Source organism: Calonectris borealis, chromosome 3 (genome assembly GCF_964195595.1).
Source record: "Calonectris borealis chromosome 3, bCalBor7.hap1.2, whole genome shotgun sequence".
Lineage (NCBI taxonomy): Eukaryota > Metazoa > Chordata > Aves > Procellariiformes > Procellariidae > Calonectris > Calonectris borealis.
The window spans coordinates 41,085,199-41,109,344 of NC_134314.1; the positions used below are offsets into that span (position 1 = coordinate 41,085,199).

The following is a 24,146-nucleotide window of genomic DNA, read 5'->3' on the forward strand; positions in this document are numbered from 1 at the left end:
TTCAGGAGAGATACTCAGATATTAAGAGGATGGGTGACTAAGAAATACCACAGATGTTTACAGTTCTACCCTTTATAGAGTCTCTTCTATAAAAACATGCCAGACAACTTTATAAGGCTTGATGGATTGAGCATTTCAACATCCTGTTGGGTCAGATGATAGCAACGTAATATTCACATTAAAGATAAAATACGACACTTTCCCACAGTCGTAAAGCAAAACTAGGAGCAGTAAGCAGTCCAAGTTTTTCTTCACTGCAGAGTTAATCTGGTTAGTCAGCACCAGCTCAACATACACTGAGTACCAACACTCACGTCAAAACCCCATCTTGTTTCTAAGTCCCTCTCTGCTTCATCTCTTCCTACGCATAAAGCCTTATCCCACAACTCTTCATATAGTGAATATTTTCTCTCTAGCTGATGGTGCTCTTTGTGCCGTGTACGACTTCTTCCCCCGTCAATGATGACTGGGACTTACCTGTCCTTTGTAAGAAAGATGGGAAGTACTAGAGAACTGGCAGCAGTCTAACAATCCTTGCCACCATTATCAGGCAAATGTGTTCTGGCATAAACCCATCCTACCACGACCTGCAAAATATTATGACCCTAGCTGAGTTTGGGTCAGAAGTTTTATCTGCGTGGATGGGGTCAGTTAATGACAGTAACTGCTGGGAAGAAGTGCACGTGCTGATAAGCGAGTGCACTTCTCAGTGTGGTGAGGTAAATGTTTTGCATTCCCATATACAATGTGTTAATTACTCACCAGCTGTATGCAGAAGTCTCTTACAGTACTGTAAAAACTCCCCCTTCCCCCAAGAAAACCAAGTTACCTTCCCAAAAACCAAGGCTCATGCAAAAACCTTGTATTGGCTTCTTTCCATTACACAAACATCAAAATGAGCACAGGAACCTTCACTCAGAAGTGACTTACTTTCTACTCAGTGGTTTCCAAACAAAATCAGTTGTGTGGCATATGCTGCCAAAACAATAGCTACAGATTAGCAGATGGTATGTTGTGAATTAAATGTTGACACAAAACCCAGACATACCACTCAATCCTCTCTTGACACCAAAACTTATTTCCCTACTATTTTTCTCACCTCATGATATTTACACACAGCAAAGAAATTCTTTAGATACTCCGTCTGGATTTGGAAGGGACAAGTTAACCTGCAATATCCTATTGCTCTGCCATCTTTCAAAAAAAAAAAAGCAGTTTGATTACTGCAAAAGAAAATATGGAGCAAGTGGTTCTGAGAGCCTGAATACCTCTACATTTATGTTTGTCCCCCTCTGCTTCCATGGCTGCAATAGCCAGACGCTCCACCAAAGTCCTGTCACACACCCTCCAGATGCAGAAAAGCATGACCTGGGGTTGGCGAGTCCAGACCTACGTATGTACTAATCCACCAGCTGGCTGCAGCTAAATCTCTGTAATATTACCCATTACATCTCAGTTCTGCCCGCCTGTTACCTAGGGGAGCACTAATCCGGGTCTCTCCCTAATTGGTTTTTGTTTTTCCAAAGTTTGCAGTTTCTACCCTCCTTTCTAACGTGGCTGAAACTGCTCAACGGCATCGAAGTCAGCAGAGACAGAGAGGGAGGCACGAGCTGGCAGATGCGATCGCATGGGCTTCGTTTCGTCTGGACTCCAGGTAATTTTATTAATTTTACTGTTTACAAATAATAGAAAACAAAACACTGCCGCAAAGTGACACTTACGTAACCAAGAGTTTCCAGATGCCTGAAATCTTGAGTTCAGATCTAAATACCAGAAATCGCATCCTTAAATCGCAGCACATTTTTCTGCTCAAACAACCGCACTTCCAGAGATGCATCTCCGCATGGAACACCCCTTCCCGATCCCGGCACTTGGGATCAACAGGCGGGGGAATGTCACCGCTTGTCTTTTTCCGTTTCCCACATTTAAAATATAATTGCTGCTAGCCTGATTTGCACCAACTGGGCGAATCTTGTACAGCTCTTGGGGACTTTACAGTTACCAGTAACTGGCCGTTACGCCCGCCAGCCAAAGCCTGCTCCCCGGCCGGGGGGTCGCGGGGAATGGCGCCTGCCCGGGCGCTGAGAAGCGGCTCTGCCGTGAACTGCGCCTCTTCCGACCGAGCCAGCTTCTTCCCCCACTTCTCGCTTAGTATCTGGAGCTGCCCTTGCGGAAGAAGACCCACAACCCCGGCCACGTACCTCCCACCCCACCGGCTCCGCCGGCCGCCTGAGGGGATGGGCGGGGCGGGGCGGGGCCCGGCCGCTCTCCCGCTCCTCCTGCCCGCGCCGCCGGCCTCCGCTCAGGAGGGGGCGCAAGCGCAGGCCCCGCCCCGCCCCCCCCGAGGGGAGGCCCCGTTGGCGGCGCGGGGTGAGTAGCGGCGGGGGAGGGGGGTGAGAGGGCGCGCGGGACGGCGTCCGCTGGCCGCGAGGCGTTAACCGTCACCCGCCGCCTCCTGAGTCGCCCTTGGAGCACAGCAGCAGCAGTGGCGGCGGCCTGGCCTTGCTCATTATGTCCCGGGCGTCTCCGCCGCGCTTTTCCTCCGGGAAACTGCCCCCTTCGTCCCGGCCTAAAGCCGGTACTGGCGCCAGGAGCCCCCTCACCGCCCAGGGGGGGAGGTTTCTGCCCTTTCCTTCACCGCGTTCGCGGTTTGTGCTGCTCGGGGGCCGTACGGGGGAGTCAGGCTGAGCTGCTGGGCGGTTGCGCCCCTGTGACTGGCAGCGCCTTGTGCCCGTGTGGTCGCCTTTAGTCGACCTCCACGCTGCCCTGACCTCCCTGCTGTGTGTGAGGCCTTGCGGGAGGAGGCCCGGGGCGATTGCTGGGTTGGGTTTGTGAATACTGCCCCGGAGCCCCCAGCTGTGCTCCACTCGTGTAAACTAGGGGGCAGGGGTGTCCTTAGCACCATGTCTCCTCTGCCCCCCAGTAAGCGGAATTAACCGAGGGCGTGTCTTGTTCACTTTTGCTCAGGTGGCATCTTGCAGGTGACCTGCTGCTTGTATGTGAAAATGAGACTTAAGACTTAGGGCCGCGGGGGTGGGTGGATAGAGTGACCAACTATAACAGGGTGCAGGCTGTTCTGTCACACATAACGTTACTTAAAAAAAAAAAAAAAAAGTGCCCTGATACTTTCTTTTTAGCCTGAAGACTGCAGCTCAGTCCGCAGGTAGCTAAAGCATCAGCCAAAAGCAAGTAAAAAACCCCAAGCCCATTATCAGGAGACTTATGTTTGCTGTACAAAGATGTGCATCTCCAAAAGTTAGTTTTAGGATGCACAAAATTGACAAGATTGAAAATCAATGTGCTTAAGCTGGCCATGTTACGTAACACCACAGGCAATTATTTAACATATAGACAAACAAAAATTCATGCTGTAAGAAGACAAGCTGAGTCTGAACTCATCTTCAGTGAATGTAGTTCTTTTAGTTTTTTTATAAAAATGACATCTATTTTTCATTCTGTTTTTAGGAAGTATTCAACATTCATTAAAATGTCTTCTACCAAACCTCCAAATGAAAATGAAACACCCAAAGAGAGAAAACCAGGACTGAGGAGTGTTCAAACAACTATGCTCTTTCGAGCTGTGAACCCAGAGCTTTTCATTAAACCTGTAAGAGGCTCATTCTGAGAGAAGCTAAATATGCTTGGAGAGACACGGTTGCTTTAAAATAATCATTGCAATTCTGTGTGCATTATATAACCATCTCTTGTTATGCAAACCAGTCAGTAATGTAACTAAAAATATTTTTACTTTTATTCCACTCTGATTGTTAAGAGCCCAGAACATTACATTGTTTATTCCAGCTTTTATTTCACTATTATATTGTCCAATTCTTTTGTACCTAGCCAAGTTGCTTTCAGAAAGACTGTTTACAGGCATATTACCCATGTAGTTTGACAGGTTAAGTAATAGGAGTCCTCTTCAATATTTAAAAGGGAACAAATCATAAAATGCAAGCTTTTTGATATGAAAGGAGGGGATTTTGGGTAGCTTTTCGGTATTTTGGATTTTTCTTTTTCTTGCTTTTATAATTAAGTTGATGATACTCGGGTTTTATTTACACTAGCAGAACCCAGCAAGACTGGATGAAATTTTGTGCATAAAATAAAAGTAGATGTTGTAATGATAATACATCTGTTTTAGAGGAATATAATCAAGGTTGCTTGGCAGGAGCAGGGTACATTGTCCCAGTAGTATATCCAGATGAATTCTGTTAGAAGATTGTAATAGTTACCTTTAGTAATTGGTTTTGGCCTGTTAATTCATGCTCAAGCAGCATTTGCTACCAGCAAGAGAGCACTGGGCAATGAGATGAGAGTCGTCTTTTTCATAGGGAATTCCTTTTGCTATCAGAAAATCAGGTCTCCCTTCTTGCTGCTTATTAAAGTTATTTGGATCAGTCTACAAGAAGGCAATGATGATTTTTGCAGATGTCACTATAGTTTACTGTTCGCTTTCTAAGCTAAGATTGAAGAATGTAACATTTGTGATGAATGAAAAGGGTTTTGACTAAAAATGTACTAATTTTTTTTTTTTGGTCAGAACAAACCTGTGATGGCATTTGGACTCATAGCAATGACCCTCTGTGTGGCCTACCTTGGCTATTTGCATGCAACAGTAGAGAATAAAAAGGACCTTTATGAAGCAATCGACAGTGAGGGGTCCAGGTATATGAGGAGGAAAACTTCCAAGTGGGACTGACAACATAAGGAAGGAAATCAGCAAATCAGTCACAGAACTTCTCAAGGCAACTACTATTTTTTTTCTCTGTCCATTGAAATAATGGATAAATGTCTCTCTTGCTACTTAATCCAAGTTCCTTTATAAAATGCTGTGCCTGTACAAATAAATTGCAATTAAGATACATGTGAACATCAAAGTGATTTTAAGAATTGTTGTCTGCGATCTCCACAGTATGTCAGAAGTCATGCAGTTAACTCGGACGTGCAGTCAAGACTGGTAAATCCCTTAGAAATTTACATGATAGTTCAGCTCACTTCTCTCTTTGCTTTGATTAAGTGAAAACAGGGGTTTGTCTTTTATTTTTTAAACAGAAGGTATAATGTATTGTGTGTGAAAAGAAAAAGCTGATCTCTTGATCTGTTGAAAGTTGATAATTAGCAGTGGTGCAAGTAAAATAATTTTAAGGCAAGAAAGATCTGATAGAACAGTCATTGAAGGGTTTTATTTAATAAAGGAATTTGTAAAATACTGGCCAAAATTATTCTTGGACACTAATATACTCTTCCTTACAAATGAAAAAAAAATCACTAGCTAGGTAGAGGAGAAAAAGTGAAACGAGTGCTTCTGCCAAGAGAAAGGCAAGAAGAACTCAGCCATTACCTCTCCTGTTTGGCATCAGACAGCAGATTAGTGAACATAGCAGTATCAGCTTGCCAATCAGTATGTGTAACTCCAGGTTAGCCAGAGCTTGTGGGGTGTTCTTGACCTGTCAGCAGGACTAGTTTATTTAAGCTCCATTCAAAAATTAAATTCCCTGTGTTGCAAAGTACATTATATAACATTAATTTATTACCACAAGGTACCAGCAGCTTTAATCATAGAATCATAGAATAGTTTGGGTTGGAAGGGACCTGTAAAGGTCATCTAGTCCAACCCCCCTGCCGTGGACAGGGACATCTACAACTAGATCAGGTTGCTCAGAGCCCCCTCCAACCTGACCTTGAATGTTTCCAGGGATGGGGCATCTACCACCTCTCTGGGCAACCTGTGCCAGTGTCTCACCACCCTCATTGTAAAAAATTTCTTCCTTCTATCTAGTCTAAATCAACCCTCTTTTAGTTTAAAACCATTCCCCCTTGCCCTGTTGCAACAGGCCCTGCTAAAAGGTTTGTCCCCATCTTTCTCATAAGCCCTCTTAGGTTACTGAACTCAAAATAAGGAACGGAAAGTCTAAAATCAACAGGTTCTTACAGACAGAGAAAAGAACGTATCGACCTGAATAGGCCCAGTCTTGCCGAACAGCCCTGCGTGTGGGTTGGAGGCTACCCTCGGCACTATGGCAGGTTGGTGCCGCTGTGAGCGTGGCTGGAGGGCAGGTGGGCGTTGTGGCGTTTCCTCAGCACATGAGGTGGTCCCCTGTGAGCCTTTCCCTTGAGCAAACCACACAGGTGGGTACTTCCCTGTTCCAGCACTGAGGCCTTCTCCTGTGAGCTCCTCCAGCTACTTCTGTGTGCCTGACATTTCCTAGACAGTATCCCATTAACCAAACTCCAGAACATGTGGTGGGAGGGCACATACCAGGCCATGCCCTTTTTCCACCACAGACCCTTATTAATGTTCTGGTTGCATTTTAACATTCAGTTCCTCATATTTACAGCCCTATCAAGGGCTCCCAAGAGGCTGAGACACCTCTTTGTTAACCCTCTTCTGGCCAAGGTGGCTTCTGTCAGGCCAAAGAAGAAAGAACGTGCAGGGACATCTGCTTTGCCACTCAGAATTGCTTTGGATTTTGTTATCGAAAGATTTTGTTACTGAAGATAAAAAAGGTGACTGACTGCCTCGAGGGACAGCAGTTGCTCTATGGGATTCCTCTGTACCTCCCTCTAAAGCCTTCATTTTGAGCCTGTGGTTTTCCTCCTATCCATGTTTTGTAGTTACCTGTATCTTAAATTCAGCTGGGCCTTGGTTTGGCTACCTCCTTCTTGGGAAGGGAAATGAGCTCTGCCTTTGATGAAGCTCTAAAAAAAAAGCATTTTTACAGCCTTTAAAAGCATATTCCCCTATGTGAGCCTACAACAGCAAGGTCTTGGGCAAATCAAAAGCTTGCAGGTGAGGAAACTACTTGCCTTTTGATTGGTGAAGGAATTTCCAGGTGAATCGATCAAATATTCAGAACTATTACATGCTGTGCATATCCTGTAGAATATGTTTTGTTTGGTAGGATGTGATGGATCTTTAGAATTAATCTGTTCTTTTAAAAAGGGTCACACAGGATTTTAGCTCTCTTCAGTTCATTAAAATGCATGAGTCTTTTATGTTTGCATGAATTTAACTAAATTATTCCAAAAACAGTGCTACAGTAAGCATTTCAACCTGTTTTTGTGCAGGCTTTTAAAATACACGCTTTGATCCTTCTATCTGCAGATGACTCGAAGTGAGAAAGCCCAGTCTCTCATTTTCACCTATTTGGGAATAATGCAGGATTTGGGTTTTCAAAATTTTGAATTATGCTTTGTGAAGTGAATATGGATCTGGAAGTTACTGAGGGAAAAGGAGGAGGCGGGGGTGAAAGAGAAAGGTGTGGGACTGCCCTGGGCAGGGTCTAGGCGATGCGCGTGCCAATGGCGCTTCATAGAACAGCTGTCTGAGATGGGGTCTCTTATCTGTTGGATGGAGTAAAGTCCTGTTAACCAGGTTAACGTAGAACTGCCCAGGCTGAAGGAAGAGTGAGTATTTAGACTTGTCCTTATTATTAAGGAGCTTCTCCATACTTATTTGTGGCAGCTGCTGTACAGGTAACTCTTAATGCTACAAGTGTTATATATAAAAAGGAGATAAAGCAGTGCAAATACAGAGAAGAATGTAGTAAATTAATGGGTGTTATATTATCAATACTGGCATTTGCTGTTTTAAGTACCTGATTTATATCATAAAAACCAAGTGTGTACAGAGATTAAAGGGAAAAAACCCCACCCAAACAAAACTACATCAGTAACAAAGTTTGTTTGTTCGACTCTGAAAGCACTGCTCCCCTTAAGCATCTGGAGGATAAGCAAACAGCACCAACAGAATTTCTTTTGTTCTGCTTTTCTCAATTTCATCTTCAATATAGTAATAATTATCTACAATGGATGATAGCTGGCTTGACAGGAACTGTGAGTCAAAATTATTTCCCAGGCTCTTTCAGGTTTTTGCCAGTTCCTTATTGTCTGTGCTGGCTTTCACATCTTTACCAAGAGCAACAAAATGCTATGATTCAAATATCTGAAACAGTAGCTATTGTACTGCTCCTAAAATCTCCTTAGACTACAGGGTTTCAATAGGAATTGTTGACATTCACCACAAAAAAAAAGCGTTAAAAAGCCAAAGCCTGCTGTGACGCTGCTTAACTATTACCAGGGAAAGTTAGTTCTTTGTGAGCAAAGCCAGCCCTGCCTAGTGACAGTTGCTATGTAGGGAGCTGCATTAAGGCTGGAAGGGGTCACTTCATACAACCCTTCCTCGTCATCTGCCTACAGCATGTTACTGAGTTGTCAGCATGTGTGAATCCTGAGCTGAAGGCAAACGTTGTGGCTAACTTGGTAAAAAGTAATGGTCAATGATTTTTCTCTCTTCATCGGCTTGCATGTTTTCTGTAGCAACAATAAGCGTTTATGCCTGCAAGCAAGAGATCTATCGGGAATAGAGTTTTGACTTTTTAGTAACTGCATTACAGAGAAATACTAGAATACCACAATGATTAGAAGTCCTGATCTGGACTCCTTTGTTTGTTGTGCTGTATGTTCAAAAATAATACCACCACCACCTTCCAATGCTACTTTTGATCAGATTCGGGAGTATAAGCCTTTCAGAACACGGTATTACACTCATCGTGATATACTGGGTAAGTTTGTTTCTGAAATCCTTTCCTCGCAATCTGAGATTTAGGAAAACTCCGAGAGCTGTTGTATCCATCTGTTCTTGACAGTCATGAAGGCATTCACATCTTGGTAAGAAAGAACTGCACTTACCTTCTGAATATTAATAAATCCTGCATATTCAGAGGGGGAACAGGGTCAGCCGTCCTGTGGTGCCTGAAGGCATTCAGATTTGGGCATAATGAAGTGCAAAAGAGAATTAGGGTAAGACCGTTAGCGAATGTTTTCTAAAGCCCAAGGAAAAAGAGAAGGGAAGAACTATGCTTGACTTAATATTTGAAAAGATCATCCCCTCATCCTTCAACAGGACACAGCTGGGATGTTTTATCCCGAATCCTACCTTCTTATATCCGATTCTGGCTGCTGACCTTAGATTGAGGCTCTGTAGAGCCTCTTGAGGTTTGATTTTTTTCTGGCATACCATAACCTCAACGATGAAGGAAAGCATATGGTAGCATTAATATGTTTGAGGATCTAGCAAGAATCTGAAGTATCTTTATATGCTACGCCTAATTGTCATAGAGGTTTCTGATCAGCAGTGTAAAGTTTTGTAGAAATCATGTTGTGCATTTTAATTAATGCGCGTTGTGAAGAGGAGTGTGCTTGGTTTTTAGTTTAAACAATATCAAGAGATTATCAGTGTACTGGGAGCTCCGGCAGCAGGGTGAGTGCTGTCCATGTCTCGGAACACAAGGCTTCAGCCCTGCGTCAACACACACAGTGTAAAACACGTCCAGAAGGCCAAAGGCAGTCTTGTTTTAAATTATTTTCTCTTTACTACTTAATATAATGGACTGGCGAAAAGCTATGCGGTCAGAGCACAGTTGCTAAGATTTATGCACTGTTGGACTTCTATTTTGCCGATTTAAATCAGTTGACCCCTTTGTCCCATCCTGCTGCTGTTTTCCTTGTACTTCGTGTTAGCTCCACGATAGGACTCTGCCCACCCATGTGGAGTGGGGAAGAAGACTGGAGTGAAAGAGGGAGACTTAATCCTCCAGTGGCTGTGTGAAAACTAGATCTCCTGTGGCCCTATTCCTTTGTCATTTTCCTTTACAACAACCCAGGAAAATGTGACTCTGGCCCTGTCAAGCACAGAGAATGGGATCCAAAGCAATGCCCTGGCTTGGCACTGAGTAGGAAAGGCAGAGGGGGAGGATCTGAAATCCCACTTTTGGAGGGGGAAGTTTTGGGTTGCAGAAAGGCATCTTTATCTACCTCCTCCTGCAGTGGCTTCTTTCTCTTCTGGGCAATCCTTGGTGCTGAAGACCAGTCTTTCAAATGAGTTAGCAGGGCTACCTGTTTGCTTTCACAGCATGTCCACAGGAGGAGATGGTGATGCTAACATCTTACTTGGACCCCATCCATGTTGCTAACGGGAGCACCCCTGGCCTAGGCCCTGTGAAGCAGTGTGGCTCCCCCGCATGCTGCTTCGCTCCCCCTTTCTTAGAAGGGATTAGCTGGGCTCCTGCAGCACTGGGGCTGCTTGGGCCCCGGACAGACACAGCAGCCCTAGAGACAGAGGGGTTGCCTTGTATCTGCATGCTCTGTTCCGAACACCTGAAATATTCTGCCATATCCCCCTGAGAATATTTATTGTGTGCCCCAAGAGTGGCATGAAGGGATATGAGGGCATCTCCGGGCAAGAGACCTCGCTAAAAGCCTTGGAGGACTCTGAGGGCACACGGAGCCAAAGAGGGCACCGTCTCACCTGTAGCATCTAAGGGGAGCACAGCCATCCCCCGAGCTGCTGCGAGGCTCTGCCACAGACAGAAACAGGTGAATCATTCCCAAGAAAGCTGAGGACTGACCTATTGCTTGTGCCATGTGGATGGCCGTCAGGACAAGGAGTCAGGAGGGGCACCCGTGATGCTCTCCTGGTGTGCAGCCTTGCCTAGAAGGTGCGAGTTGGATTCAGCACCTTCCTATTACATTTATGGAACTGCACAAGCAATAATAATTGTGTTTTCCTATATGTGAAATGAGGGTGGGTGGGTTTTAGCCTTTTGATTTTTAATTCAGCTGCGGAACCAAGCAAAGGGGTCGGGAGAGAGGCACGGGTTTCTGCACTCTGGTCATTTGCTGTGCGTGATCTCCTTGTGTTGATTGTGCAGAGATTGGAGCACACATTCAACAAGAACAACATGAAAAGAAGGAGGTGGAGATACGAGAGCACATTGAAAAAATGAAAGCTGAACTTTGGTCTCAGGTAAATTAAATTATGTTCCTGTCATTTAAATGATGATTATTCTTTGGAATAATTGCTATAGCATAAAGAGAGTTAATAAAGAACTTTGAGGTCACTGCTATAGAGCATTAATTTCAGCTCCTCCTTTATTCACAGATTTCTGTGTGCACGTATTTCTCCAGTTGCTGATCACAACAAAGCATACTTTGAATTAATAACAAATTTTACATCTGTTCTGAAAATGGCTTCTAAAGCATATAGAAGTTACCCGTTGTTAAAGCTGTTCCCCATAGTGCTATGCAAGATTCTGAAACTGCCCTTTATGTTATATATATGTATAGTGGTTACAACTGTCGCAGCTCAATGCTATTGTGTGGCCACATTTTAACAGGAATCACAGCAATAGAATTGCCAAATGGGCCAAAATGTATTTTGCCCTCTGGTTTTAAATTTAACTTGCTCTGAGTTCTTAAATAGAAAATACAGAACTATTGATTATGTAAACTCTGCTTCATCTTAATAGGATGTTAATAGAATGTGAGCAGCTATACTTAAGTAATAACTTGTTTTAAAGGCTGAAATGGACAAGGAAGATGCAGTGGATAAAGCTCTCAAAGAGGCAGCCGCTAACCACAGTGCGTTTGTACAAGACCTTAAACAAAAACTTGGAAAGGAATTAAGGGTATGAACTGGTTTGCTTTTATTACCGTGGAAATAGCCAGCATGACAGAACCATGTGTTTGACAACCAAGAATGTCATGTAAAAAAAAAAGATTTTTTTAATGCTTGCCATAACCAGGACCTTCATTCATCTGAGATTTGAACTCTAGTGCCAGGAGAAGGACTTGGCCTGAAAGATGACTGGCTTTGTCTTTGTGCTAGATGAGATATGAGCTTGAGCTAGCTGGATTTTTAATTCACTTTCAGCATGTTTCACATTTTTTTAATTGAATGAAGTTTGTGGACTTTGTTGAAAGTTCCTTGTCAGGTCTTGATTCAGCCAGCCACTGGACCTGATTAGGTGCGTTTCTTAAGGGCAGTTAAATACGGCCAAAAGCTGTCCTGAAGTTTCATGTCCATCAAAGCTAGAAAGGTTTAACTGGTTTGCTGAACCTGGACTCTAAGTGGGGTGGAGGAGAAGGAAAACTGCCAGCATATTGCTAAATGAAGCACACCAACTGTAGTTTTGTATTTCTATATATGCTTAGCACATGCTTTATATGGTTGTTTGGATATCTGAGAAAAGACTCAGAGATATACAAAAAGAAAGGAAGGCAACTGCCTTCTGGATCTGAGCCTTCTGCTTTCTGCACTGCTTCACGGGGCTTTTTACCACTAGAGCATCCGAGCGCTCCTCAGTCAGGCATTACGCAGGCCGTCTAACACCTGTCATCCTTAGTCTTGCAGCCTCCCACCGTCGGATGAAGGGCGCACAGAGAATTGCTGGAGTGTTTTGCTTTGGAATTTTATTTTATACAAGTTTCTAAATAGCTATCTGTTTATACTGCAGGCAGTCAAAGCAATGTGCTTGGCATCTCAAGAGGAAAAGCAGGGAGGTTTACAGTGGTCGTAAGTTTCTGGCAGAGTCCATTCCATTTTATGGAGCTGTTTTCCAAGGGAGCTCTGTCTTTTGCAGTCATAGCATCTGCTGACAATAGTGGCAGAAGCTCAGTTCCTTGTGTTTAACCATTCAATTACTTGTCATAAGCCTGTTATATATTCTCGTAGACCTGAGTGCTCAGGATTTGAACATGTACCATTTGTCCTGATAACATTGGCTCCAGCGACTAAGGACTAGGGCGCAGATACAGAATTCTACAGCTGAAACAAAAGAAGAGGCAGATATGACTAAAGCAATTGCAACATGGTTTAGATTTGATGGTTTGTGTTTCTTGCAGTTCATTTTAAGAGGTGTGTTAACAGTGAGCTAACTGCTCACTAGCAGCTAGCTTGGAGAGGTGGCGGCAGAAAATTTACTCAGCATCTGTCTAAGCAAACAGTGGCAGCCAACAAAACATATCACTGAATGAGTGATTGAAGTGGGTTTTTATGTGTAGGATAGGTTAAAGACAACTGCTTTCAGCTGATAGCCTCACGAATGGCTTTTTGCAGCAATGCTGATGTGGCTGTTCCACCACCACTAATGGTCAAATGGTTTTAGTTAGGCTTCTTGTAGGCAGGTCCTATTATTTGTCACTCCACTTGCCAGCAGTAGACAAAAAAACAGTATCCATAAAAATACACAGAATACAGAGCTTGTAGATGGGTGAGCAAGAGATTTATGGCAGACCTCATGTAACTCTGCTCATCCTGTATTAGAAAACCCACCAAGATCTAAGCAACCAGAGCTTTCCCAATAGTGTCTTACCACTTACACAGAGGATGCACTTGTCAGGGGTCTTGGAAAGAGCTGTGAATGGTGGCAAAGCAGCGTCGATGACAGGGCAGTGAGTTAAGTGGATTGCTTTACTGGATGCTTAGGTGTGGCATGGCCTATAATGGCAACAGAGGTATATTGGTATATATTGACTTGTCTGAGATTCCAGATGTATGTATGTCCATCCAGACAACCTAAGATTAGTGTTGTCATACCTTTATGTATCAGCCCGAGCAATATCTTGCTGACAAGCATACCATGGACCAGGCTTCTTCTCCATCTCACTCTAAAACCATGCCACCGGCTATGTGAGCTTGTGAAGAAAATACATCAGGGAACTTTTTGTGCCTTATGTAGAAAACATGGATGATGTGGAATTATGCTACAATAAGTCACTGTAATTGCCCCGTAATATTTTCCTGAAGTCTGTTCTGCTTGGCTTTGCTGGGGATTGTTTAAAGACAACTAAGCAATAAGCTGTTGTCAGTACTTATATTTACTTTTAACTTTGCTTAAGGAAGAGGTGAAGAAGGCAAAGGCAGCAATGCAGCAGTACATGGAGGATGAATGGAAGAGAGAGTCTGAAGCTGCAGAGCAGCGCATGGCTCACAGACTTCAGTGCGCCCTCACGGAGTGTGCCCGGGAGAAGATGCAAGCGGTGGCCGAAGCCAGAAAACAGGAGAGGGAGGCAGCCCTGAAGGAAGCAGCCAGGCAGCACAGGTGCTCTTAGTGTTTCCCCTGACTTGGCTGGCAAACATGCTGTGCTGAAGAAAATGACCGGAATTGCATCAGCATTGCTCAGATGCGGGTCTTTTAGGAAAAGATCAATAGACCTTTTAGAAAAAAACGTATTTGGAAATGTCAAGTGACCAGCAAGAGTTGCAGGCTCACTCTCTCTCACTGATGCCCCATGTAGAAATAAAACATATTTTGTTCCTAAAAGCAAGTATCTCAAAGCCAACCAAAAGCCAAAGCCAACCAAAGTTTTGCTTTTTATGGCTGATTTAGACTCATCAGAAATAAAGATCTCAGGGGCCTATTGTGCCATTCATGACATCTACGCAAAACTGAAAAAGATGTGTTCATATGGAGATCTGCAGGGCGCATGAGATTCTACCCGTATAGATTAAGCATTGTGAATTACACAGCTTTGATGTCAAAATAATAAGACCCCCCTCTCCCTTAAGAGTAGAATACATTTCATTTTTTGACAGCACAAACCATAAAATAACACTATACTCTCACAATGAAAAGATCAGTTCGGGTGTGTTCCTTTGTAAGGTGCTTTTTTTTTTTCTGAACAGAATCGCACTTAAGTTTTGATCCATGATGCCTGATGCACCATTGTTTACGTGTCCCTAAGCCAACTCTGGTGAATAGCACCCATAATGTTTTGACTACATAATACAAATTATATGTTTTATTACTGACATGCTAGCACAAAGATGTTCTTAGTACCACTTAAACAAAATTACAGATGAATCTATTCTATAAATCAGTTCTTAGATTTCAGTTCAAGACAGCATTTTTACTTGAGGGCAGAATTGTTCAAAGTCTGTTTGAAAATCAGTGTGTACTTAAGTGCTAGCTCAAAGAGAGACCTGAATGAAGAATTAAATAGTAATCCTTTATATTTTTCATTTGGAAGCAAGCATCATTAAATTATCACTGGATGTGACACATGCAGAAATACAATCTTCTGCAGGTGCCTTTCTCTGCATCATCAGTAGCCTTCTTTTACCCTATTTTGTTTCAGAGGTCCTACATCAAGTTCTGATTTCATGTATATTTATAGTTGAATAAGAGAGGTTTTACAACAACCTGAATAGACTTAAATTGTTTTTAAAATAATCTTTAATAACTGGTGTTCCCTACAAATCTTTTCTTTTCATCTTTTTCTTTTTTAAATAGAGAGCACTTAGAGCAACTCAAAGAAGAAAGTATGTTAGCTGAGGAACTATATCATAAGAGTATAGAGCAATTAAACAAAGAAAAACGTCATGAGATTAATATTGCCCTGGATATTACACAAAAAGAGAATCAGATTGAGACTGAAAAACAGCTCAAAGAAGCAGAGACCCTACATCTTGATGAGCTGGAAAAAGTGCTCGTTACGCTGAAAGCAGCAGAAGAACAGGTAGAGACTCTCACGCAAAAACTGGAAAAGATGACAGATTGGAAGGACAGCCTGGAAACTGAAATACAAGCAACAAGACAAGCTTTTCAAAAGTATATTGATGCCACATTTCCTAACCTGTCCCCTGGACAAGCGGATTTTATTCTGCCATTCAGAAAAGCATTTGAGCAGAAGGACACCCCAGAAGAAGCAGAGGACAGTGACAAGGAATATAAGAGAACTCATATTAGAAGTGTGAGATTCACAGCCACGGGTAAACAGAACTACAAATAGGTGATGCTGGAAAATAAATTCATCTCTGTTCACTGAATTATATGAGTGTGGTTAGAATGATACAGAGGAAAAATAACCATCACTATATTAAATAATGAAGTGATGAGCCATGCTTAGAAATTATGCATTAATTTTTGTTTTACAAATGCTAGGGCAGAGGTTGGAACATGTAGCACTTGAGGACCTTCCCACTGAGTCCTTCCTGAGAAGGAAAAAATCTGAAAATCTGATCAGAAAATCTGTTGCTCCGTTAAGCATCAGCGCTTGGACTGTGAGGGCTGTTGGCTCAGCCCCTGAATACTCGGGTGTGGAGTAAGACACACAAGCTTTGAACACATGCAACTTGGGTTCTGAGATTTACAGGGTGGTTATTCTATGTAACAGTGTGTATGTCTACGTAGAGTACTTGCAAGTGAGTGGTTACATGATCCGGAAACTTACCTGGCTTGAGAGACAGCTTTTGGGCAAAAAGTGTGTGCCAGCAGGCATGCAAAATAACTTTCCTGTGGGAGGACTCAAGTTTTATCTATTCACACATGCTTGTAGCCTTGTGTGGCTTTAGGCCAGTCTCAATACATTGATTGGGTCTGAGATTCAGCCTGCCTAAATGTCTGATTTGTCTTCACTGTATAATAAGACTTCTCACAGCATCCGCTTAACATAGAATCATAGAATCATTAAGGTTGGAAAAGACCTCTAAGATCGTCGAGTCCAACCGTCAACCCAACACCACCATGCCCACTACACCATGTCCGTAAGCGCCTTGTCTACACATCTTTTTAATACTTCCAGGGATGGTGACTCCACCACTTCCCTGGGCAGCCTGTTCCAAGGCCTGACCACTCCTTCAGTAAAGAAACTTTTCCTAATGTCCAATCTAAACCTCCCCTGGTGCAACTTGAGGCCATTTCCTCTCGTCCTATCGCTTGTTACTTGGGAGAAGAGACCAACACCCACCTCGCTACAACCTCCTTTCAGGTAGTTGTAGAGCACGATGAGGTCTCCCCTCAGCCTCCTCTTCTCCAGGCTAAACATTCACTAAAGCTTTGTGTCTGTCTCATTTGTTACTTGTTAATCTGAAAGCTCTGTATAGCATCTTGAGTGTGAGCTGAGGAATGTAAAGGAGCTGATCTTTACTGTAGGTGATAGAAAGTATAATATGGTGAAGGAAACTCTCCGAAGGCATCTTGTTTAAGGGAATTTTTAAGGGAGCAATCTGTGCAGCCTTCTTTTCCCCATGCTCAAAAACAACCCCAGAAAACAAAAAAGCAGAATAATCTCACAGATATCCATCACTCTACCAAACTAAGAAGTGAAGACAAGTGAAGTCACTGGTTTCTTGTGGAACAATTTAGTTCATATAAAACACTTTGAACAGATATTTGGCATGCTCTGGCACTATTTCTGACATAAATGCCTGTAAAACCTTACCTCACTGAGTTGTGCAAGTTCTTTCTGTGGAGAGCTGGTGCTCCCTGTTCATTTCCCCTTTTAAACTCCCGATGAAAAGAATGCAAACTTCATGTTCACAGTCGCCTAATCAAATTAATAAACTGCACAGAGCCCAAAATAAAACTTATGTTTATATCTTAAAAGTTCTTCAGCAGTCTGAAATACTCCGTAAGCTCTACAAACCATTTTTTAAAGAAAACATTTACATGTGCATTAAGCATAAAAGTCTTTTGAAACTACATGAGTAAATTACTGGAACTAAAGTACTAGCAGCTGCATCATGAAATACCTAAAGCTGATGAACGGTATCTGTTGGGTTAGCTGATAAAGGCTCACCTCAGCACACACCATGGAGCCCAGAGGCACAGCGGCAGCTGGGGGAACCCCAACAACCCAGTCAGAGGAACAAGCCTCCAATCCAGCGCCTCCCGGGGCATCATCCCCATGGACTGGGAGTGAGACCCATCACCGTGAGTCAGCATGAGAGGCTTTCTGGAGCACCTTGCAAACTGAGGGTGGATACAGCCTGAGGGTGGATACAGCCTGGGACTCCTTATGGGATGCAGGGAAGAGCATCTTGGGATTGTACAGGGATTGTACAAAGGCTTATTATGGGACGTTTAGGGAAAGAACCAAAGGTGGGGATCAAGGTGGTATGGGGAAGAAAAAGAGTGGGAAAAGAGAGGGATAAGGGGATAAAAGGGGCTGGTTACATGTAAACAGGGGCTGGTCATAGCTGACCATGCCCTGCACCTGATCAGTGCAGTCCGTCCTATCTTCTCATTGAACTCCATTTCTAACTTTTCCTGGGTGCATGTGTACGCATGGAGGTCTACCTGCTGGCAGCTGGAGTTGGACCACAGGTGACAGGGGCTGTGGGCTCAGGGTGCCAGCAATTGGAGAGACTGGAGTGTATATTATATGAGTATGTATGTCAGTGTGTAATCGCTAGCAAATATGAAGACAGGCTAGCTGACAAATAGGGTAAGAGGCGTGGGAGCCAAGTGACGGAGTGGCTGTAAATCTAAGATACTGGACAGACCGGAGCATCTGAGATTTGGCTACTTGAGGGACCAGGTGGTCAAAGCCAGTGACTGGAGAGGCTGTGAGGTCTGAGGGTGGGCTGCTGGTAAGGTCGTAAGCCTGGACCAGCTACCAGACGTGCTGTTTGCATGTGTGTGTCTGTGCATGAGGCAACATGAGGGACAATTCTGCATCTTGCATGTCAGAAAACCAAGATGATGATGAAGTGCTTCAACTCCCCTTGAACAAACAGTTCAAGTTCTCTTACAGTGGTAGATAAGTAGATTTTTTTGTTCTTCTCTACTGGGAAGGATATAATATAATCATCATATACTTCTGCAATGCCTTACTGTTAGCATTTGTTTCAGAAAAAAAGAAGTCACCCTGTCTCACAGGGTTAGCCCACTTTTTATGTGGGATACAGTGGCAGTGACTGATACAGACTGTGCTTGTCTACAGGCGTAAGTGTTCTCTGTGGTGGACCTTAGTCCTGGGTACCTCAGTCATCCAGACAAGACCAAGGGCCCCATGAGTGCACATCCCAGGCCCCTCCTGACCTACAGGCTTGGGGATGTCTTTGGAGACAGGCGGCAGGGGCTTAAGATCTGGTCAGCTGTGTCTATACGTATATATACTGCAGCCACACTCTGGGGTGGACTTACTCACCAGTGTATGCACAGCATATACAGCATATAACAGTCTGTCAGACACTGGCGTTGCTTCTCCTTGCCTTTTGGGAAAGGAAAAACATTTTGGTTTACTGCTTTCAAATGTCAAGGTGAAGTTGTGTTGGCTCTGCTTAGAAACAGAATGTCCTCTTAAGTCTGTGCGCTTGGTTGCATAGAGATGAACGGAGCCACAGTTTGGCCTAAATGAATATCTCTGCAGTATAATTGGATAGACAAGATAGGAAGCAGTAGAATCGCTATGGGACCTGGAGAGCTGTTTGCCATGGACACTACTTCAAGGAAATACTTTAGAATGTAAAGTGTCTAACTAAGCCTGATCTAAGAGATTTTTTTTCCCCTTCTAGTTGTACTCACTGCACAATATTAAGTATGGTTGACTGGCAAGCTGAAAAAAAAGGCCATTTTTCGTATTCTGTAAGTTTCTGCATGTCAGATACTTAATGAAATCTGTGAGTACATGAGCTATTGGTAGCTAATAAAAATCAGGAGTTCAGACATACAAGCCTTTCATTGCATGAAGCAGAGAAAGCATATGTTTGTTGGCTTGATTTTGTTCCTGTTTGAGAAGGATTGCAGCATGAAAAGTAACACTACCCACTTTACTTGCACTCTGAATCAGAGAGGCTCTGAGCGTGAATACATGCTTTTTGACTGTTTGTCTGAATGATGCAAATAAAGAAGCTTTCAGATAACATCTGGATGCTAGGGTGCCGGTGATGGCACATATTGATGGCGGAGTGCATGAGACAAAACCTAGAATGGGGAGCTGTAATGCTGCAATGAATAATACAGAAAGCAGGATTTCTCTATTAGTCATTCAGGAGATGTCTAAAATTGCCAGAAAGTACCATAGTCTCAGGAACAGTGAAACTTTCTGTCTAAGGCAATGCTATAGAAGACTGAAAAGTGGGTTGTCTAATTACTGTAGCTGAGCAGCTGAACTAGTAGGGAGCTGTGAAGTACAGTTGATAAGCAGCTAATTAATAAACTAGAGACATCTTGCTCGTTAGTCCCTCAAAGGTCTGCAGAAGAGATCTGTGATGTCTTAAAAGGAGGATATGCAGATTGTGAAGTCTCTGAATGCCTGGCATGGAGAAATGAAGTGTGAAAGGAACTAATGATGCTGATAGCATTTGGAGTGTGAGCGCACGCTGTCTGTGTGAGGCAATTAAGGAACCGCAGCACCTCATGGGCAATAGGCGGCAGAACAAACACACTCTGTCTATGCATGGATGTAGTGTACCCACACGGATATAAACCGAGTAATTGCGATTTAAGTTACTGATGTGATTTCCTTTGCTGGGCTTAATTAACAACAGTTCAGCATTACAATTGCTGCTAGTTAAAATACAGATTGAGTAAAGGAATACGAGTGACTAATCGCAAAATGCATCAAGTGACTGGTGGGACATGCAGACGCTGGAACAACTGGGATTAATATTGGCTAGTAGGTACAGTACATGGGTGTTTTGGGGATATCTAGGAGAGGATTTTGCCTGGGGATGTCACTGGGTTGGCAGTGACCAGAGGGAAAGACAAATCCTAGAAGAAGGAATGGGCCAAAAACAATGATACAAACATCCTGGGGAGTGAGGAAACCTGTGCCTCCTCCATTGCAGTTTACTGGGACTAGCAGTTAACACGTCACATTTCTTTGGGCCAGTGAGCAAACCAAGAGTTAGGTAAACAGCTTGACTAACAATAGCTAGTAAACTAACTCCAAGTAGAAAGATAAATAAAGCTGCTGTACCCCAACTGTGACATGGCCTGCCCAAATCTGGGCTCTTCTTCTAGCTGATCATCAACAGTTTGTCTTGTTCTTTATTAAAACAGTCTCTAGCACTTTGTTTTGGCTTCTTCTAAGAGTATGGCTGTCTCATTCTTATTACTGGATCTTGCCTTTCTTTTGCATACTTGGACTTTTCCAATATACAGCTTCAGTCCTCTGTTATACTTGTCCTAAAACTTGAGTGACTAGAGAAAAATCCTACCCATCAAGGTGCTGAGCACCGTATTTTTCCATTTTTTTTTTCCTCATAAGATTACATTCTTCCTTCCTCTAATAAACTTTCCAAAAGGCACAAGCACTTTCAGTTTGCTTATTTGAAAACTAAGCTACACCATAAATGGAATATTGCTGGCCGAAATCGAGCTCCACTCTATTCTGCCTTCTCTCGCAGCTTCTCGGGAATTTACACTGCTGATGCCAGATTAATTGCAGGGCTCAGGGTACTACTGCTGCTAGCCACAAAAGGTGCAGCCCCTTCCCTGTGCTGCTTATGGCATCCCACAATGATTCCTGATTGTTGTGGGTTTTTTTTTCCTTACCTGCCAAGTACTGCAAGCATTATGTTTTGGAAAAGGGTAGTTTAACTCTGAGGCTAGCATCTAAGCTACTTTGACTCTCTACCTAAGGTGTTAACCATCTTTGATATGATTCTGATAGTCCCTCTTTAGTACGAGGTTTATAATTCTGATTTATACCCAGTTCTGATTTTCAGGATTTAAAAGTCAGTGACCTGGGCCTTCAGCCTCAAACTTCACCGTGAAGAATCTTATAATTTCATTATATCAGTAGGAATCTGATGCTGAGACACTTAGCTATTCTAGTGAGCACCTGAAGCCCTTCTGTGACGTTCCCTTTAAAATACTAAATCTGTCTGTCTGCAAGAAATGCTTATTTCTGGGTCAACTAACTAGATGGTTCCATCTCATCCATAAAACCTGTTTTCTGCTCTCCTGCTTCTAGCTGAACAACCTCACCATTCACATTTCGTGACTTTTCAGGTGTTGCATCTCATTTCTCAGTTACGAAGGACATTTCTAATGGCAATAATAATCTCTACTTGAATGTACCCTTTCCTATATTTTGAGGAAACTGGTTTTCTATATACTGTTGTATTATAAACACCTCCTTTGTATATAGGAATGAAATTTGGAGACTTTTAAAATAAAGATCATTGTAATAAGAGGAGATTAATTCTTAGAAACGTTACCTGGACTAGAACATTTAATTGCGTTAAACCTTTAGAGCTGACTGTCATGAGAAAATGACTGGGGAGTCAACTCTCAAAATACTGTTCAGTAGGATACACATTCTCTTATGTTCCCAGCCTGACTTGATAAATGATCTACATAAGCTGCTGTTTACAGACATAGCTTTAAATAGCCTTGGAAAGTGTCTCTTGAAAGTCCCAAACCCTTCCTCTACGGTCTAACATCTTTCTTCTGACCGCCAAATACTTGCTCTTTCTGGCTTGTGATTTTCACTGGCTGCAAGGATGGAAGAATCAAGATGCCAGCACTTGTTAACTAAAGTAAGCAAGCTAGCTAGAAGGTCTCCCTAACCATATTTTCTAGATTCAAAGCTTAATTGAGGGGTGTTCAACAGGTTTTCATAAAACATGAATTCAAACAGAAGTCTTCTTAGATGGTGCAAGAATGGCCTCAAGTTGCACCAAGGGAGGTTTAGACTGGACATTAGGAGAAATTTCTTTACTGAAAGAGTGGTCAGGCCTTAGAACATGCTGCCCAGGGAAGTGGTTGAGTCACCATCCCTGGAATTATTTAAAAGACGTGTAGATGAGGCGCTTAGGGACATGGTGTAGTGGGTATGGTGGTGTTGGGTTGACGGTTGGACTCGATGATCTTAGAGATTTTTTCCAACCTTAATGATTCTATGATTCTATGATTCTATTCTAAGTAATGGGGGTGCGAGTAAATGCATTACTGCTGTGCTCGCGCCCCATTCGCTTTAACCTGACTTCTAACCCAGGAGATACGGTGAGGACATGATAGGTGTGTTCCTTTGTCCTCTGTGTCACTGCAGTGAAGCCTGGGCAGACCACCTCATATTCTTGCTTATGAGTGCATAGTTATGAGAATGTGAGTGAAACCAATTTTGTTTTAAATCAAATTTGCCCATGAAATGTAATACACAAGAAAAGAGCCCTCTGACTGTGAGGAAGAGGAAGGTACAACACTGACAAGGTACTGCAAATGGAAATCATAATGCTTCTTCTAGTTTGTTGTTAAGTAGAACCAACACAGAAGATTTTGAGTAACTGCACTCTCAAAGCCAATGTTCTCTCAATTCTTGTTTAGCTAGATAAAAAAAGGAGCACTTTTTCTTCTGGGCACCAGCTCACAGTATTTAAGGCACTTTATGGCTGAGGTTGCTTTACAGTCTTTATAGTAGCACACATGGGTGCAAGATAATGAGTTAGAAATGAATCATTTATACACCTCACCTGGTACTTCAGCAGAAAAAGTATGAAAAATCCATAGCAGAAACTTGTGGAGGCTCTTGCCAAGTTATACAGGAGCTGCCATGGTTGAACATACATGCAAGTCATCTGAAGATGGGCAGTCCTAGAAAAAGGCAAGTGTAACTTATGGCACTTATGAAGAGGACCTTTATGAAGAGTTGCTGGCAAACACAACAGGAAAGTGTCAGAAAATATCTGAGGCCTGCAAACTCACTAACCCAAAAGAGCCAGGGTGCATGTGTCTCAGGTGTGTCAAAGCACTAAACCAGGCTTGAAATATTTCCAGCGTTGGCAAGGCTAGTGTCTCAACGCCAGCTGGGTCAGCACTGAAGCTCAAGTGTCAGTGTTCCTCAAGGTACTGCAGGGCTACCAGGCAGCATTAAAGATAGAATCCTTTGGAGGTAACCCTTAGTACAGACTCTCCCCATTTGTACAAAAGGAGGGTTTCCTCATTAAAATTGGAAAGTTACTCTGGACTTGGAGCTACATGTTGAAAACAGACTGCGCCCCTTCGCCTTCTGACTCAGGTAATAAACGTACCTTCACTTAGTTAAACAGACATTAGCATTACCTTCAAGTAAGGCCATATTTTTCACAGAATGAAGTGTCCCATAGTAAAATTGGATTAAAGAATTATTCTCCCCACCCTCTTCTTTTATTCTGGCCCAACTGTTTGCTGTGATGCTGTGAACTGGATCAGGGACCTGATTCCCCTTTAAAAAGGGAGAATTGAGAGTCTAGGCAACACAGATATATGTAGATCTTTTGTTATAAAACAGGACCTTTGCTCTTGATTCAACAGAGAACAAGGTAAATGCTTGCTGGCATGTTTAATGCATTATCATCTGTCATGTGGGGAATGCAGAGGAGGAGCTGGCTGCTGCTGTAATGTTTGTGTTAAGCTTTTCCTAAACTCTTCCACCTCTGAGATTGACTCTGTTTTGTTTTGTGGTGTTTTGTTTTTTTTTTTTTACAAAACTTGTTTCTCCACTAGAAGCTAAAAGTCACATTAGTGATCACTTGTGAGTAATAACTTGAACGAGTCTAGGTTTAAAGTTAACTACCTAAGGTGTGTTTCTTTACAGGGCAACTCTTGAATTCCACAACAGAAAATAAAACAAACTGTAAATGTGTTTGACTT

The 24,146-nt window shown here is 42.9% G+C and overlaps 2 protein-coding genes across 3 annotated transcripts; both read left to right on the forward strand.

The window, feature by feature from the left end:
* Positions 1–2,306: 2,306 nt before the first annotated feature.
* SMIM8 (small integral membrane protein 8) lies at positions 2,307–4,877 on the forward strand. Of its 2 annotated transcripts, none has more exons than XM_075148045.1 (3): positions 2,307–2,370; positions 3,466–3,607; positions 4,541–4,877. In XM_075148045.1, exons 2-3 carry the CDS (start codon positions 3,488–3,490, stop codon positions 4,697–4,699), a joined length of 279 nt encoding a protein of 92 aa, XP_075004146.1. In that variant the 5' UTR covers positions 2,307–2,370; positions 3,466–3,487; the 3' UTR covers positions 4,700–4,877. The 2 variants fall into 2 exon arrangements, with proteins under 2 accessions (XP_075004146.1, XP_075004147.1); XM_075148046.1 differs by lacking the exon at positions 2,307–2,370 and adding an exon at positions 2,383–2,578.
* Positions 4,878–10,619: 5,742 nt separating this feature from the next.
* Positions 10,620–15,726, forward strand: C3H6orf163 (chromosome 3 C6orf163 homolog). The gene is made up of 4 exons (XM_075148047.1): positions 10,620–10,807; positions 11,361–11,468; positions 13,681–13,883; positions 15,075–15,726. Exons 1-4 carry the CDS (start codon positions 10,784–10,786, stop codon positions 15,571–15,573), a joined length of 834 nt encoding a protein of 277 aa, XP_075004148.1. The 5' UTR covers positions 10,620–10,783; the 3' UTR covers positions 15,574–15,726.
* Positions 15,727–24,146: the final 8,420 nt, after the last annotated feature.